Below are 16,961 nucleotides of genomic sequence, written 5' to 3' on the forward strand. Positions count from 1 at the left end.
GCAAGACAAAAACACAGCAATTTTACATTATAAAAAAGATTTCCAATTAAAAAACCGGTTTTTCAGCCATGCTATCGAAAGTATCGCCCACATGATTATTTGTTGTGACGTCTCCCTTTGGACTCTTGACGTGCGGACTGAGAAGTGAGAGCGGCAGCTGGGTGTCGATTGGCAGTGCGAAAAGATGGACAAGGAGGTGAGGGCCCTGCTGCGGCGCGTCCTGCTCGACGGACTGGCCCTGGCCGCAGGTACGACCTTCACCACGCCGCCCTGAACGCGCGTTGACCCTATTTCGGGCCTGTTTTCAGTCGGTATCCCCTTGCTGGTGTTTAAATTATGGGGCCAGCCTTACCAGCGAGGATTTTTCTGCAACGACGAGTCCCTGCAGCACCCTTTCCACGACTCCACGGTCACCTCCGAGATGCTCTACGTCACCGGATTCGTCATTCCCATCGCCATCGTATGTTACATTATTTTTATTTTATTTATTTAAAAATAGGGATTTAAATGGGCACCTGGTTGGCCTCCCCTCTCCCTTTTCGTACCTTTAAAAGGACACTAACTACACCTCGGAATGATTTAAGGATGTGTAAACTGCCAAATACGGAAAAACAGATTTATTTCTTGAAGTTTAACAGACTACCCTGAGCTCAGGTCACGCGTACCTGAACCCTATTCTCACTTAAAAACGCTCCCTCATCCCGAGGAATCGAAACCAAACACGCACCTGATCTCAGGGTACCTCCCCTGACGTCAGGGTACCTCAACGTTCGGACCGTTGTTTCAGTTCTTCGGCACGGAGGTCCGTAGGAAGCGTCAGGGTTGTCGAGCCGTGGGGGCGCGGCCACTTCCCCTCTGGCTGTGGGAGACCTACAGGGTGGTGGGCGTGTTCCTGTTCGGCGCCGCCTGCTCGCAGCTGACGACCGACATCGGCAAGTACACGATCGGTCGACTGCGGCCGCACTTCCTGCAGCTGTGCCAGCCCAACATCGACTGCAGCCTGGCCGAGAACAGGCACGTCTACCACGAGGCCTTCGAGTGCACCAACGCCTTCGTCGACGCCTACAGACTCAAGGAGGTCCGCCTCTCCTTCCCCTCGGGCCACTCGTCCTTCTCCGCCTACACCATGGTCTTCCTCGTTGTAAGTGAATTTCCCGCCATTTTTAATTCCAAGGATTGCTGTGAATTTTCCGCCATTTTGAATTCCAAGATGACGCCATTTTCCTTCTGCCGCAGATTTACGTGCAGGTTCGATGGACGCGACACCGCATTTTCACGCTGTTGCGGCCCTTCGTGCAGTTCCTGGCACTGTCCCTGGCCTGGTTCACCGCCCTGACCAGGGTGTCCAACTACAAACACCACTGGAGCGACGTCCTCGTTGGTTCTCTCCAGGGCACCATCGTCGCCATCCTCATCGTAAGTAGGCTCGAGAAATTTGAGGAATTCCACAACACAGGGCCCCCCTCCTTACACCGGAAGTCTATTTAAAATTTCTACAGCATCAGGGGGTTTGAATAAGGAGATTCTTTGGTTCAAAATAAATTTCAGACGAGTGTTTCCGTCAGCCATTGCTGTCATCTCAAATCTCAACCCCGACTCCGGTGTGTGAGGGGGGTCATGGTGTGGGAACCGATCTTTAATGACCGTAATTAACAATTTAAAGATAAATATATGCACTTGAACGCGTACGGAGGCAGCAAAATGCTTTTAAGGAGCGTCTGTCGGAAGCTAGAGGGGCTGAAAATCAGTAATTCGATCTCTGTCTCTGTCTCGAGAGAGAGTGCTTTGATAAAAACGAGAGTGGCGTCGGAATCAAACTCGATTTCGTTCGGCAGCGAGCGGTTGAAAGAGCCGCTATTTATCTGGCCGCGAGCGCGAGACAAGGCGCGAGAGTAAAACAAGTGGTCTGGCTCGTTAAAGTTTCCGCCTGAGGCCGCGCTAAGTGAGTGGCCGGCTTTATTTGTCCTTGAACTAGAGCCATCAAAAAATTAACTGCCGCTTCCCGTCCGGTCATCGCGTCTCGACGCCAAAATCGGCTCCGCGCGATGATTTCATTTATTTTCCTAAGTGCTAAATTGAGATTTTTTTATCAAAGGAAATACGGATTTGTAATTCACTTATTGAGAATTGATTTTATTTCGGTTAAACAACGTCGGCGACGAGGAAGTCGAAAGTCTATTTCGAGTGAATCTAATATTTGTTGGGCGCGCGAGCAAAAAAATATTGGCTCGAGAGCAACAAAACAGATGAGCCGCTCACTCAGTCAGTCTCGTCAAGAAGCAAGAGGCGAGCGTGATTTATTCGAGGCGAGTGGATCGAGTGACAGTGCCACCAACAACGCGCTGCAAAAAGCACCAGATTGCTTTTTTTTGTAACGCGACGAGTCGTTTAATGTAGCAAACAGATCAACTATTTATACTCCTGGCATTTTTTCTTAAAGTAATTTCAAAGTCTTGATTTCCAAGGCAGAAAAAATTGGTTGTTTGCCGGGTTCGAGAATTTCGCTACATCCGAGTCTGCTTAAACGCGGAAATCTAATTTCTGAAAAGGAATTATTGTACTCTTATGCTTAAAGACTTCTCTTTGACGAAGTTTCTGAGCCCACCAATCGATTCCTGAGGGTCGAATTAGTTAAAATGGATTTTTAACGTTAAAAAAAGTGAAGTGCGACGTGCGAACCTTTTTTCCCGCCAAAACAAATGAATGTGAGAAGTGCGCACGCGTCACAGCTGGTTCGAGCACTGCCTGTGCGAATGACTTCTTTGTCAGTTCCAGCCAGTTCTGACGCATGCGCACTTCTCGCATTTAAATTGTTTTGGCGGGAAAAAAAATTCGCAAGTCGCACTGCACTTTTTGGTCGAAAAAACCTTAACTAATTCAACCCTCAGGAATCGATTGGTGTGCTCTGAAAGTTCATGACTGTTGACATTTAAATTTCCCGCCAGTTCGACTTTCGTTTTTTCCTCTGAGTCTATCTATTTTCAGGTGAAAATCTATTGAAATGCCTCGTTAAATCGAAATGACTATCCTTAAATTCAAAAATTTACGAAAAAATTTGTTTGAAATCCGTTAAATGGCGGGAAAAAGAGCGAGTAAAACGTCGGACACCAATTCTTCTTCATTTTTATTTCCCGCCATTTTTAAATTCCCAAAATTCTGTTGGTTATTGCTCTGTTTTGCGCAATCTGAAACAACAATTCCTTGTATAAACGGTTTAATGACCTTCGCTTGACTTAAAAACCCATCAAGAATTAAAAATGGCGGGAAAAATAACGCCATCACATGTTTCTACTCGACGTGACGCCTCATTTTCTTTCCCGCCATTTTGATTTTCACGTTTTTCACTTGTTTCTGGTACCAGGAATCCATTTTCGGGGTCAAAATTCTCCATTCGAACAGCGCCGAATTTTCCCGCCTCTTTTTAAAGCTCGCCTTGTTGGACTGATTTCAGGCGCGGTGGGTGTGCGGCCTGAAAAAAGGGTCGACGGACCGCGATTCGGACGGCAGCCTGCCGATGGTGCGGCCCGGCACCAACAGCACCGTCGAATGACAACAACAACATCAGCAAACGGACGCCGTTTGAAGAGCCCTCCTTGTTGCTGCCTTGACATCAAAGTTTAACATGATATTAAAATGAATTTTATATTAAAAATATATAAATATAGATCAAATTGCATTCGTATACAATTATTTTAACAACACGCACTTTTAATTTTAAGAAGAATGAAAATTAAATAATAAGAAACATGTTATCTATGGGTGCGTGTGTGACGCGTCGATTATTGTCGTTCGTGGTGCGACTGTGTGTGTGTGTGTGTGTGGTTATATTGGAACAATAATAATAAAGTGAGTGCGAGTGTGCGAGCATATCACGGGGAGCTAGCTCTTTTAATTTTATCTCTTTCCTTATCTGGCGGCCAGGGGGGCTCCCATTCATTGTCAGTCAGCAGCGTGCGGCATGGCGCAGCTCGTCGGCTTCCTGGGCTCCTCGGTCCTCGTCGACTGGACCATCCTCCTCGCAGGTCTCAAAACCCTATTATTTTTTGTTCATTGTTTCTAAAGGAATCTGATTTGTTTGGTTAGCCTCATTCGGATGTTTCCTCTTGGTAAACAAGAGAAAGATCTACTTTTAAATTTCAACCAAAGTCCTTTTTGATTCGTGAATACAGAAATGTTTTTCGCTTTTGATGATTGAAAATATTTTGAAACAATTGATTGCGTTATTTTTAAAATTCCGAGCGTGGCGGCTCATAATTCATGATTTAAGTTGTCGTTTTTAATTATTTCTTAATGTCGTTGTAAAAGAATAAACACACACTGATTCACTTTTAACCAAGACGAGGCGTGTGTGAGATAAGATTATCCAAATAAAAGTCTCTTCTCTTCGCAATCGGTGACGCATCTTCCAATCAATGTCACGCCGTTCGATTGCTGCTTATCAAAAATTTGCTCTAAATTCGTACCCAAGATTTAAAAATTTCAAATAGCATTGAAATGATTCTCTTCATGGTTTCGTACAGAGTTGGAATTTTTCAGAGCCCTGTTACATTTTTAAAATACAGGGGGTTAAAATTGCAATTAATTTAAAAATCCTAAAAAACATCTGAAGCGAATTTTACCCCCTAAAATAACAACCCCTTGTTTATACTGAGGGTTGGTATTTTCCATGGTGGCAAACCTCTACCCTGAGCTTCAATTTATAGAGTTCAACCCTTTCAATTTTTTTAAATTTAATTATAAAATGAATTTTAAATCCAAGAAAAATGAGCAAAATACGATTTTTCGTTATTTTCAGCCCCTAAAAAAACAACCCCTGATAATCACAGATGGTTAAAACTTTCCAGGGGGGTTAACCTTTACCCTGAGATTCATTACAGAAAGTTTTAATCTTTCTATATTGGATTAAAGTAAATAAAATAAATTTTAAAAATCCAAGAAAACGATGGAAAATTATACCGATATGATTTTTTGGTAATTTTTACCCCCTAAAATATCAACCCCTAGTTTATGCTGAGGGTCGATATTTTACATGGTGACAATGCTCCACCCTGACCTTCATTTCATTGCGTTTAACTCTTTTAATTTTTATAAATTTAATGAGAAAAGGAATTTTAAAATCCATAGAAAATGATTTTTTCGTAATTTTCACCCCTTAAAATATCAACCCCTGAGTATCGCAGATGGTTAAAATTTTCCAGGTTGATTGAATTCTACCCTGAGAGTCATTATGGATAGTTTCAACCTTCCGTCTTTTGAATTTAGAAGAAAATAGGAACTTAAAAAATTTAAAAAAATCAATTTTTCCACAGAAAAATTTTTAATAAATTGTTTATCATTGAAGAGGGTGCGGCGGTGTTGCTGGTGCCTCTGCTGTCGAGCGCCAAGCGGCGCGGCTTCTCGTGCTCGGACACGTCGATCCGGCAGCCGTACGTCGAGGAGACGATTCCCACGTGGGCGCTCGGCGTCGGATTCGTCGTCGGAGCTCTCCTTTTGGTCAGTGCCAACCTCCAACCGCAAAAATGCTGCCAAACTTTCCCCAGCGATGTAGAAACTCGCGCTTTGCCTCAAATTTTTCTTTCTCGTTCGCGCCAATACGCGAAATTGGAAATTCCCCAAAAGGTTCTAATTATTTTATTTTTTTTCTACGCAAATCAGATGGTATTATTTGAGCTGATGATGAGCGAGACTGGGCCGAGCGGGGTCGTGTGTCGGGGCCGGGCCCTGCCAGTGTGGGCCGTGAGGCTGTACTCGGTCGTCACCGCCTTTCTCTGCGGCGCCGGATTTAGTCAAATGACCACCGACATCGGTAATAATAAATATTAATATTTTTTTTTTTAATTTTAAATTATTTTAATTTGTATAGCCAAGTACCACATTGGTGCTTTGAGGCCGCACTTCTTCCAGGTTTGCCAGCCGAACGTGAGCTGCGACGAAAACGTGGACCCTTTTCGATTCTACGGACCCGGCGACTACCGCTGCACCCACTGGACTGAGGAGCAGCTCGCCGACTCGCGCCTCTCCTTTCCCTCGGGACACGCCAGCCTCTCTTTCTACGTCTCTACCTACCTCGCGGTAATTTCTTTTATTATTATTATTATTATTATTATTTTAAGACAAATTTCGCCATATTATTTCCTTAACGATTTTTGCCACTCTTTGCGCTCAAGCAACTCTTTTATTTTTTAACGCACAGATGCCAAACGTCCTGGACCTGATTTCAGGGTAGAGTTTTACAAACCCTGAAAAATTCAACCCTATTGAATACTCAGATTCTGAGTAATTACTAGCTGAAAATTGAAAAAAAAATCAATTTTTTGCAAGGTTTGCGATTTTTTTTAATTTTTTCTTTTGCTTCAATCAGTCTCAAAATTTCTGAACCTGGTGTCAGGGTGTGCTTTTACAATTTCAGGAAAATTCAACCCTCTAGGTATATCAGGGGGTAGGTTATTAAGGGTTGAAAATTAAAATTTGGCTCCATATTTTTAAACTCCGCTCCGAGAGAGAGGGTCCGTAAATATTTTTAGGTCTCACTACCCTCTCTGTATCTTCATCCCTTCGTACCTCGTGGTAATTTAGTTTTTTTATTTACAGAGAAATTTCACTAAATTTACTTAACAAAATTAATAAAATTTCATTTTTGGCACTTTTTGCGCTCGTGTATCTCCTAAAATTTCTTACACATAGGCGCCAAACTTCCTGGACCTGATATCAGGGTAGAGTTTTAAAAACCCTAAAAAATTCAACCCTATTGAATACTCAGATTATGAGTAATTACTGACTGAAAATTGAATAAAAATCAATTTTTTGCAAGGTTTGCAAATTTTTTTAAATTTTTTTCTTTTGCTTCAATCAGTCTCAAAATTGCTGAACTTGATGTCAGAGTGCGCTTTTACAATGTCAGGAAAAATCAACCCTCTAGGTATATCAGGGGGTAGGTTATTAAGGGTTGAAAAATACAATTTGGCTCTATATTTTTAAACTCCGCTCCGAGAGCCCTTGCTCAGGGTCCGCAAATATTTTTAGGTCTCACTACCCTCTCTATCTTCATCCCTTCGTACCTCGTGGTAATTTAGTTTTTTATTTAGAGAGAAATTTCACTAAATTTTTGTAACAAAATTTTAACAAAATTTAATTTTTGCCACATTTTCCACTCGTGTATCTCCTAAAATTTCTTACACATCGGCGCCAAACTTCCTGGACCTGATGCCAGGGTACATTTTTGCACATCCTGAAAATTTAAACCCTGTAGAACGCTCAGGTTCTGAATAATCACCGGCTGAAAATGGCAATTTTGCATTTTTTCCACTTAAATCAGTCAAAATTTCTGAACCTGGTTTCAGGGTACTGATTGATACAGTCAGGAAAAAATCAACCCTATTAGTGACTCGGGAAATGACTCAAAAATGATTTTTATTTTTCTTCGCGTTTCAGTTTTATCTGCAGAGCCGCGTGCGCGACTGCTCGAACGAGCGGCGGCTGGCGTGCTTCCTGGTGCGGCCGCTGGTGCAGGGACTGGCGCTGCTCGCAGCCTGGTTCACCGCCGTCTCGCGAGTGATGGACAACATGCACCACTGGCGGGACGTCACCGCCGGCGCCCTCATCGGCATCGTCGCCGCCATCCTCATCGTACGTGCGGTTTTTGAAAAAATTTAAATATAAAAATTATTTTTAATTTTTTTTTCGGCAGATTCAAAGTTTGAAGCCGTTCAAGGACGTGCGGTGCCTGAGGCCGAACGAGGAGTCTCCGCTGCGGCGCCTGCAGGCCAACGGTCTCGACCTCGAGAGAAACTGAGTCGCGACTCGCCGCCAAAGTGACAATAATAATTAAAAGGCAAACGATTTCGCAAACTGCCATGCTCGGAGACCCGAAATTAGCGCGAGTTCGGCGAAAGAGTTGCACGTTTTGCTCAACCCTTTACCTTATTAACGAAGTGTGTTTTCTTTGGAAGTAAATTTATTTGACGCGCGTGTGTGTGTTTACGCCGGAGATTGAATAAATAAATAAAAAAGCGCTGAGAGTGCGTCGGCGGCGGCAGCCAGCGGAGTCGAACGTGTTTTCTTTCACTGCTTTGCTCCGGCTGGGGGGTTGCTTGGCTGCACGTGTGAGTGTGTGTGTGTGTGTGAGAGAGTGCGTGGATTCGAGAGAGTAGCAGCAAGAAGCAACAGATGGTCGCGCGCGGCGGTCGTCAAGGCTGTGCAGGGGCGGAATACACGCTGCATTGCCAGCGAGCGCGCGCGTTTCACTTTCGGCCGGCCGGCCGGCCGTCGACCCAGGCACGCACCGACGTCACACGCCAACCGCACCTTGCCCAATACCCACAGTTTCACTCGCGCCATCCTCCGCAAAACACGACTTTTTCATTTGATGAATTTGTCAATGTGTCAAAATCACATTTTCGGGACGTGTTCTAGTTCAGTTTTCTCTTTAGATTAGACGCACAGAACCGTAATACTTAGTGTACCTGATGACTAGGTTGAGTTTTATTGGGATGGCAAATATCAACCCTCTGGGAGGTTCAGGGGATGATTTATCAGGGGGTGAAAATGGGAATTTGCAAGCAAAATTATTTTTCTCTATGTTTGGATTTTATTCTTATACATGTGTAAACTAATTTAAATCTTTAATCAGGGTGCTCAGGTAGCTCAGGGAGTGATTAAAGAAGGGTTGAAATCGTGATTTTTTTTTAAATCGATTTTCTCTCGTATTTTGGCTTTCTGAAACTCTATAAAATCTTATTTTTACAGGGTAAAAACCCCTTGAACCTGTTATCAGGGTAAATTTCTAGAAACCTAGAAAATTTTAACCCTCTGCGATGCTCAGGTACTGGTTTATCAGGGGTTGAAAATGGGAATTTGCAATGAAATTTTTTTCTCAATGTTATGATTTTATTATTATACAGGTAAAACTCATTTATATCTTTAATAAGGGTGCTCGAGTAGCTCAGGGGGTGATTCATTAGGGGTTGAAATCGTGATTTTTTTTTAAAAAAAATCGATTTTCTCTCGTATTTTGGCTTGCTGAAACTCTATAAAATCTTATTTCTACAGGGTAAAAATCCTTTGAACCTATTTTCAGGGTAGGTTTCTACAACCCTAGAAAATTTCAACCCTCTGTGGTGCTCAGGTGCTGCTTTATCAGGGGTTGAAAATGACGTTTGAATTAAATTTGCGTTTTTTTCCTTGAACGTTTTTTAATTACTGTATTGGCCCACATTTTCCATGAGACCTTAACCTGAAATCAGGGTAAGTATAAAAACCCTAAAAACGTGGACAATTACCCTGAGATCAGGTAAAAATTAAAAATTTGTAGTTCCTTTTTTATTAATCCCAAACGGGCAGTTACAACCCTTAATAAATCATCCCCTGAGCACCCTAGCGGATTGATTCTCCTCAGGGTTGTAAACCTTTCCCCTTCCATCAGGCTCAGGAGGTTTGACACCTCTGCGTTCGATAATAAAGGAGATGGGCGCTCTGAAAAGTATGTATAGATTAATTCCATTCATCGGCCGGGGCGCGAGGAGAGGGATCCTCAGGTAAGCGTGTTCTATTTTGGGCCGTGGCGGCCGGGAGAGTGACATAATAACAAGTTTGGAAAGGATTTGCGGAAAGATTAAGGAATTCGGCGGCTGCAGCGGGTCTAAAAAAGGTGAGTCAGGTGAAAAGAGGTCGCCCCTCCCTGGTCGCCGCTTGCGTTTGGCGTGTCGGCGCGCAGGTGGGAGGGGAGGGGGCGTGACGTCAGCGGAGCGAGCTGCGAGAGCGAGAGAGTGTCGGGGCCTAGTCGAGCCGCGACGGGCAACATGGCCGCCACGTAAGCCGCACCTGCAGGGCGCGCGGGGTGTCATCTCAGGTCGAATTAAGGTCGCGCCGCGATGTACCGCATGAACTTTTACGAGTCGACGTGTCTGCGGTGCCAGCAGACGGTGTACCAGGTGGACAGGGTGGGTCCCCTGAAGGACTTCAGCTTCTTCCACAGCGGGTGCTTCAAGTGCGCCGCGTGCGGCACCAAGCTCACCCTGAAGACGTACCTCAACAGCCAGCTGAGCCAGGAGGACAAGGAGGTCTACTGCAGCAGCCACGTGCCCAAGAGCGGCCCCGGACACCTCGACGGCCACGCGGTCGGCATCAGGTCGGCCCTGAACGTGCCCAGGTCGTCGCCGGTGGTGAACGAGCAGATCCGCGGCTCGGGGCGCGCCGGCACCTTCGACGCCGAGGCCCTCAACATCCGCTCGCACCTCAGCAACGGCCACTCGTCGCCGGCCGCCGGACACGCCCACGCCGAGGCCTCGACGGCCGTCGGCGGAGGGGCGTCCGAGTTCGGCCGCTTCGACGCCAGCGCCCTGCACATCGCACACGCCCTCAGGGCCACCGAGCTGCAGAAGGCGTACCACAAGGCCCGCGAGAAGCCCATCGACTACTACCTCGTGAGTATCGCCTTTTTCGGCCCGCACGCCGACCCACGCCCAGCCCACGCGCGGCCCACTCTTTTCTCTCGGCTCTCGCGGCTCTGCTGCTCACTCGAGCGCCAAGCCAGCCCGACAAATCCTCTGCGCTTTGTTTTCACTTCGCTCTCGTCACTTCCGCATTGCATGCAGATGCAATTTCGCTCCTTTTTCCTCTCCGCTCCGACACAAATAAAAACATCTGCCTCTAAAATTCAATTCCACTGGCTTGAAATACAAATAAAATACTTCAAATTAATTAAATAAACGCAGAAATAACTTTTTAAAAAAGTCTTAAAATATAAATTTTACAGAAAATCATTTTTTAAAAAATTAAATTTCATTTAAACAAATGTTTGAATCGAATTTTAGCACCTGAGCACCACAAAGGGTTAAAATTTTCTAGACCTGTAAAAATTTACCCTGAAAAAAGGTCCAAGGAGTTTTTACCCTGTAAAGATAAGATTTTATTGAGTTTCGGAAAGCCAAAATTCGAGAGAAATTAGATTTTTTCAGAAAATCATAATTTCAACCCCTTTTAAATCATCCCCTGAGGTACCTGAGCACCCTGATTAAAGATTTAAATGAGTTTTCACCTGTATAAGAATAAAATCCAAAAATCGAAAAAAATTTTGCTTGCGAATTCCCATTTTCACCCCTTGATAAATCATCCCCTGTGCCTCCCAGAGGGTTGATTTTTCCCATCTGAATAAAACTCAACCTGGACATGAGGTGCACTTAATTTGATGATTCTGTGACTCCAATTTAAATAGAAAACTGGACCAGAACATGTCCCAAAAATGGGATTTTGACACTTTTAAAAATATTTTAATTCCCTTATAAAAATATTCTTTTTTAACCTAGAATGGAATTAAATAAAGACATTTAATATCATCTTAATTTTTTTAAATTATTCAGACAGTTTAAAATGCGTTTTATTTAAATTTAAATTTTGAAAAATGTCAAAATTTTGACATTAGCAAGCCGCTTAACTGTTTCCATCCCGTTTAACCCTGAAAACAGGGTAAAAAATAGTAAAAAATAATTTCAAAGCCCTCTCTGAGCGTTCTAGATTTTTTTTAAATAATTACAGTTCAAATTTTACAATATTTCCAAAAACATTAATTTTAAAATTCCCCTTCCTGAATTTTAATTAATTTTCCTTTCTAACACAATTTAATTTCGCAGGACAAAGATGAGCAGACACGTTTGGAGATGAAACACCGCAAGGAAGAGGACGACCTGTACAGAAAATTCGCCCGTCAGCGCGAGGAGGAGGACAAGCGGATGAAGGATGAAATCAGGGCGAGTATTTACTAGATTCCAAAAACGCAGATTTTTTCTGCTATGGGACTAAATATGGCTGCAATAATTATCGTGATTGCATAGTTTTCCACCTTGCAAGAAAACCAGTTTGCGCGGAACAAACGGAGCCGCCGCACGCGTAATGTTCTAAAAATAGTTCACTCTTGACACATGAGAAGGAACGTCGCCATTGTCTCTGCGCAGATTGATTGGCATTCCTTTTGCTTCGTTTTAAAGGAAGTTACGCATTATGAACAAATATGCAGCATTGTTTCAACAGTTTCAGTGAAAGGCTGCGCGGAATAACAACCTTTGTTTATTTTAATGCAATAAATTAATTAAAACACGCAAATTGAAAAAACAGCTATCGAGGATTTTCCGAGCAAAGAATTTTTCCCGCGCTTTTTAAATTCGTTTTTAATTTTTAATTTTCCTTTCAGGAGGAATGGGAGAAGGAATTGGAGCAGCTGACGTCGCGTTTCGAGCGGGAAATTCGGGGTCGCGGCCGGCGGACGGACGAGCGGGTGCTGACCCTGAAGATGCAGCAGGAGCGCGACGACCTGGAGAAGAACATGACCCTGCGGCGGGACAAGCGCAAGGAGAGCCTGACGCGCAAGCTGCTGGAGCACGAGCGCGCGGCGACGGCGGCGCTCGTCGAGAAGCAGAGCCGCGAGATGCTCGAGCTGATCAACGAGAAGCGCTCCGAGTACATGATGGCCGAGTCGCTCTACCTCGACGAGCCAGACGGCATGCTCGCCGAGAGCGTCCCCTACCCCGGCACGCCCCCCGCGGCCTGCCCCCCGGCCGTCCCCAAGTTCCAGCTTTACCAGGTAATTGGAGCGGGAGATTCGAAAAAGGGGCGTGGCAGTGAGAAAAATGTTTGGTTTTAACGCGGAACCTGAATTCGACCTTTCTTGTTGCGCAGGACCCCATCGAGTTCGCTGATATCGACCAGATCGCCATCTCGGTGGCCCAGGAGGACCAGAAAACCTTCACCGACCTCGTCAGGCAGCTTGTTGGACGCTGCGGCTCAGACGTTGAGAAGGCCAGAACGATTTTCAGGTAAGATGACCTGCGCATTGCTGCCAGGAAAGTCCCACGCATGCGCAAATGATATGTGTGGAGGAGGAATTTGTCGTGTGTACCGAAAATCATCACTGCACATGCGTAGAATGCACTAAAACCTACTGCGCATGGTTTATTCAGAGTGCTATTTGATACAAAGCTGCGCAGTTCGTTTTCGTGCATACTACGCATGCGCAGTTGATGTCAAAATGAATAAAAATTAGTAAGAATACTAAAAAATGGCACTGCGCATGTGTCATATTCTTCAATATGTACTGCGCATGCTCTGAAAATCATACTGCGCAGTAGATTTTTACGCATCATACCAATGCGCAGTTGGGTGGCAATAATTCAGGGTACTCATTGTTATTCTAATTATTCAAACTGAGCATGTTCGTGAATTTCTAAAACCTTGTGCGCATGAGTTGTGTTGTTTTGTGCCTGCGCAGTAAGATTCTACGCACTTAGCGCATGCGCAGAACATTTCAAACGGTCAGTAAAGGAGCTAAATTTATAAGGAACATAACTGCACATGCGTATAGCTTTATTATAACTCTAAAAATCAAAGTTAACATTCAAGAGCTGCGCAGTAGAATTCTTTACTATCTACGCATGCGCAGTTGATGATTTTAAACCTTCGAATGTGCTTTCAGGTGGATAACGGTGAAGAACCTGAACACGATGACGTTCGACGAGGACACGCGCGGTGACACGCCGATGGGTCTGCTGCGCGGCATCAAACACGGCACCGAGAGTTACCACGTGTTGTTCAAGCGGCTGTGCTCGTACGCGGGCCTGCACTGCGTCGTGATCAAGGGCTACAGCAAGTCTGCCGGTTACCAGCCGGGCGTGCGCTTCGAGGACAACCGCTTCCGCAATTCGTGGAACGCGGTGTACGTGGCGGGCGCCTGGCGCTTCGTCCAATGCAACTGGGGCGCCAGGCACCTCGTCAACGCCAAGGAGGTGCCGGCGCGCGCAAAGTCGGACGCCCTGCGCTACGAGTACGACGACCACTACTTCCTCACCGACCCCCGCGAGTTCATCTACGAGTTTTTCCCCCTCCAGCAGGTAACACATCACTTCCCCGACTCTCCCCTTCTCCTGAATTTTATTTAAAGGGATTTACTGGGAATTTTGGCAGTTTGCCTGTTTGTCATTACTAGAAATCAGGTTGATAACTTATTGGACCTGATTTCAGGGTATATTTTAGTTACCCTGATATCAGGGTAGGGGTTTTTTCAGTTTTTTTATTAAACCGTTTGTATATATTTTTTGTTTTTCCAGTCAGGGTATCAATATCAATACACCCTTTTCTCAGGGTAAAAATTAAAACTTGAAAAAATTAATTTATTTTCTCTTCAGGAGTGGCAGCTGTTGAAGAACCCGATCAGCCTGACGGACTTTGAGGAGCTGCCATTTGTGCGGTCGCTGTTTTTCCGCTACGGGCTGTACTTCCCGGACCGGAACACGAAGGCGGTGATGCTGACCGACTCGACCGGCGCCGCCACCGTGCGCATCGCCATGCCCGCACACATGCAGTCCACCCTTATTTTCCACTACAACCTCAAGTTCTTCGACAGCGACGGCGACACCTACGACTCCGTCAGCCTAAAACGATTCGTCATGCAGGTAATTTTTTAAATTAATTTTTTAATTTTGTTTAAAATTGGATTTAAATTTCAGTCCGTGGTTGGCAACATCGTGGCGTTCAGGGTGCACGCGCCGCGCTCCGGCACGCTGCTGCTAGACATTTTCGCGAACGCCGTGACGCCTCGCGAATACCTCACCGGCGAGCCGATGAAGTTCAAGAGCGTCTGCAAGTTCCGCATCGCGTGCGACGAGCTGCAGACCGTCATGGTTCCTCTGCCCGACTGTGCCAGCGGCGAATGGGGCCCCACAAAGGTCAGTTTTCCGAAAACTCGGCTCTCCCCTCTGCTCAGGGTGGGGTTACCTTGTGTATGAAATAAGGATATGGAAGCTAAATAATGTATAAAGGACTATTGCTGATCAATTTTCCAATTTACACCCTTAAAAATATATTACCCTGAGCTCAGGGTAATATCTGACCATGATTAAATCTCAGGGTAAAACTTCCACATGCTGCCGACTGTATTTTCATAATTAATTTCGAAGTCTGCCCTTTTACCTGAATTGAGAGTGCTGAAGTTAACCCATTTTTACCCTGATGCACTCTCATGGTAGCATTTGTAAATTTGGATTGGCAGTTTTATTTTCATCAAATTACAAAATTGCTAATTATAAAATGAAAAACTGAAGCAGACATGTCCCAGGGCACTCGTACCTGATTTCAGGGTACAACAGCACACCTTAAATTAACCCTTTAATGATCTCATTAAGTGCTGAATTCACTCAAAATTCATTATATGATCTAATTTTTCATTTAAACCTGAAAAATGCTACCTGAACCTGAGCTCAGGGTGCAATTTTATTAAAAAAAAATTTAACTCTAAAATTTGTAAGATTAAGATATCAAATCTGCTCTGTAGGATGATTTTCACAAAGGTTATTCTTCGACCTTTATTATTAAGGGGAGGGATTTGTACCCTGAATTTCCCCCAGAGCTTAAAATCATCATTTTTGACCATTTGAACGCATCAATCAACCTTTCATGATAAGAAATTTTTCTCAGGGCGCTTGCCTTTCCCCCGACCTTAAAAATTTCCCCTCCAATCCATTTAAAACATTTCTGGCGTGTTTCCAGGCGACGCGTCTGTTCGGGCTGATCCCTGTGACGCATCAGGACGCGCTGGTGTTCGCCGGGCGGGAACTGGAGCTGCAGTTCCGGATGTCGCGCCCCCTTTCGGACTTCATGGCGACGCTGCACAAGAACGGCGTGGAGGAGAAGAAGCTGGGCCGGTACGTGGCGTACGCGGTGGCGGGCGACCTGGTCACCTTCACCGTCTCCTTCCCCGAGGAGGGCCAGTACGGGCTGGACGTGTACACGCGCGAGGGCCTCAGCACCGAGGGCGAGAAGCACCTGCTCACCCACTGCTGCAAGTACCTCATCAACTCCTCCAAGAGGAACTGACCAACCCCCACCCCCACATTGAGACAACGAGGTCGACTTTTTTTGTAATTTTGTAACTGAGGCTCTTTCCCTTGGCTGCAGGTCGTTTGACACCAGGTTGGAACAGGGTTCAAATAGAATTGGATGAAAAATAAACAAAATTGCCCAATTTACAGGGGTGTTCGGATGAGAATTCGATTATCTCGGCTTCCAGACGTGCAAATTAGACAAACTCAACGCCGTTTGAAAGATTTTTAAAAGGGTTAAAAATTAGTTAATGGGGTCAAGGTTGTAGGTCAAAGGTCAAGGTCACTAAAATTCATTTGAAATTGAAAAATTTTGAAGGATTAAATTTTTTTGGTACAATAAACGAAATAAATGTTCCAAATTTAATGTTTAAAATTTTTGTGGATAGATTTATTTTCGTTTTTGAGACATTCACTAAAAAAATTGAAAAAATATGTTTTTTCGGGCATCGAAAAAATTAAAAATTCCAAATATTTTATTTTAAACCTGTTTTGTAAATTTTAAAAAAGATCTGGGATGTTCTAATTGATTATCCACCCCTCAGATTGACTCTAGGGGTGGTTTTTTTCGGCCGCAGTAAATTTTATGATCTTGGCGGCTTGTAAATGAATAATTCATTCAAACTTATTTGCTCTCTTGAACGTGGTGTCTGCTGCCGAAGGAATAAAGTGGAAAGGGCCTGATATATATTGTTTGTACAAAAATGCGCGCGCGAACTCGTCCTAAATTTGTATGATAACCTCTTGTAATTTTAACCATCTGCGCGGAGAAGAATAAAATAAAAGAGTGACGAGTTTGCGGCGGCGGCGGCGCACGCACTAATCCACGCGAGATGAATACATCCATCATTATATACATTATATATCTAAACATGTACAGAGATAGATAGCGAGAGAGGATGTACCACACACACACACATACACAGACGACACGCCCGTTTATATATGCTGTTTATTATGCGAATAAAGAGTCTAATTTTATTTAACACGGCACGAGAGCGAGCGCGCGTTTCATTTCTTTCTCTCTCTTTCTCTCTCTCTCTGCGTTCAGCGTTGCCGATGGCTGCGGCCGCGCGGGTATTGATCTGAGGCTGGTTA

General features: G+C 44.5%; 2 protein-coding genes across 2 annotated transcripts; both read left to right on the plus strand.

Moving 5' to 3' along the window:
- Window positions 1-97: 97 nt before the first annotated feature.
- Window positions 98-8,044, plus strand: LOC135943895 (uncharacterized). The gene is made up of 10 exons (XM_065490563.1): window positions 98-248; window positions 309-460; window positions 788-1,141; window positions 1,237-1,416; window positions 3,905-4,022; window positions 5,342-5,493; window positions 5,656-5,806; window positions 5,864-6,072; window positions 7,432-7,626; window positions 7,688-8,044. Exons 1-10 carry the CDS (start codon window positions 185-187, stop codon window positions 7,790-7,792), a joined length of 1,680 nt encoding a protein of 559 aa, XP_065346635.1. The 5' UTR covers window positions 98-184; the 3' UTR covers window positions 7,793-8,044.
- Window positions 8,045-9,546: 1,502 nt separating this feature from the next.
- On the plus strand, window positions 9,547-16,854 carry Hil (Hillarin). Its single transcript, XM_065488063.1, has 8 exons — window positions 9,547-10,421; window positions 11,628-11,744; window positions 12,185-12,574; window positions 12,670-12,806; window positions 13,463-13,877; window positions 14,172-14,438; window positions 14,493-14,711; window positions 15,532-16,854. The coding sequence occupies exons 1-8, from the start codon at window positions 9,870-9,872 to the stop codon at window positions 15,856-15,858; spliced, it is 2,424 nt and encodes an 807-aa protein (XP_065344135.1). The 5' UTR covers window positions 9,547-9,869; the 3' UTR covers window positions 15,859-16,854.
- The last annotated feature ends 107 nt before the right edge of the window (window positions 16,855-16,961 follow it).

Source organism: Cloeon dipterum, chromosome 4, assembly GCF_949628265.1.
Source record: "Cloeon dipterum chromosome 4, ieCloDipt1.1, whole genome shotgun sequence".
NCBI classification, from domain to species: Eukaryota; Metazoa; Arthropoda; class Insecta; order Ephemeroptera; family Baetidae; genus Cloeon; species Cloeon dipterum.

Bases quoted from the DNA above. Each gene is read 5' to 3' on its own strand.
- LOC135943895 (XM_065490563.1), top strand. From the start codon at position 185: ATGGACAAGGAGGTGAGGGCCCTGCTGCGGCGCGTCCTGCTCGACGGA. The intron at 249-308 runs GTACGACCTTCA...GCCTGTTTTCAG, and splicing joins CGGACTGGCCCTGGCCGCAG to TCGGTATCCCCTTGCTGGTG. The intron at 4,023-5,341 runs GTCTCAAAACCC...TTATCATTGAAG, and splicing joins CTGGACCATCCTCCTCGCAG to AGGGTGCGGCGGTGTTGCTG.
- Hil (XM_065488063.1), top strand. From the start codon at position 9,870: ATGTACCGCATGAACTTTTACGAGTCGACGTGTCTGCGGTGCCAGCAG. The intron at 10,422-11,627 runs GTGAGTATCGCC...TTAATTTCGCAG, and splicing joins AGCCCATCGACTACTACCTC to GACAAAGATGAGCAGACACG. The intron at 11,745-12,184 runs GCGAGTATTTAC...TTTTCCTTTCAG, and splicing joins GGATGAAGGATGAAATCAGG to GAGGAATGGGAGAAGGAATT.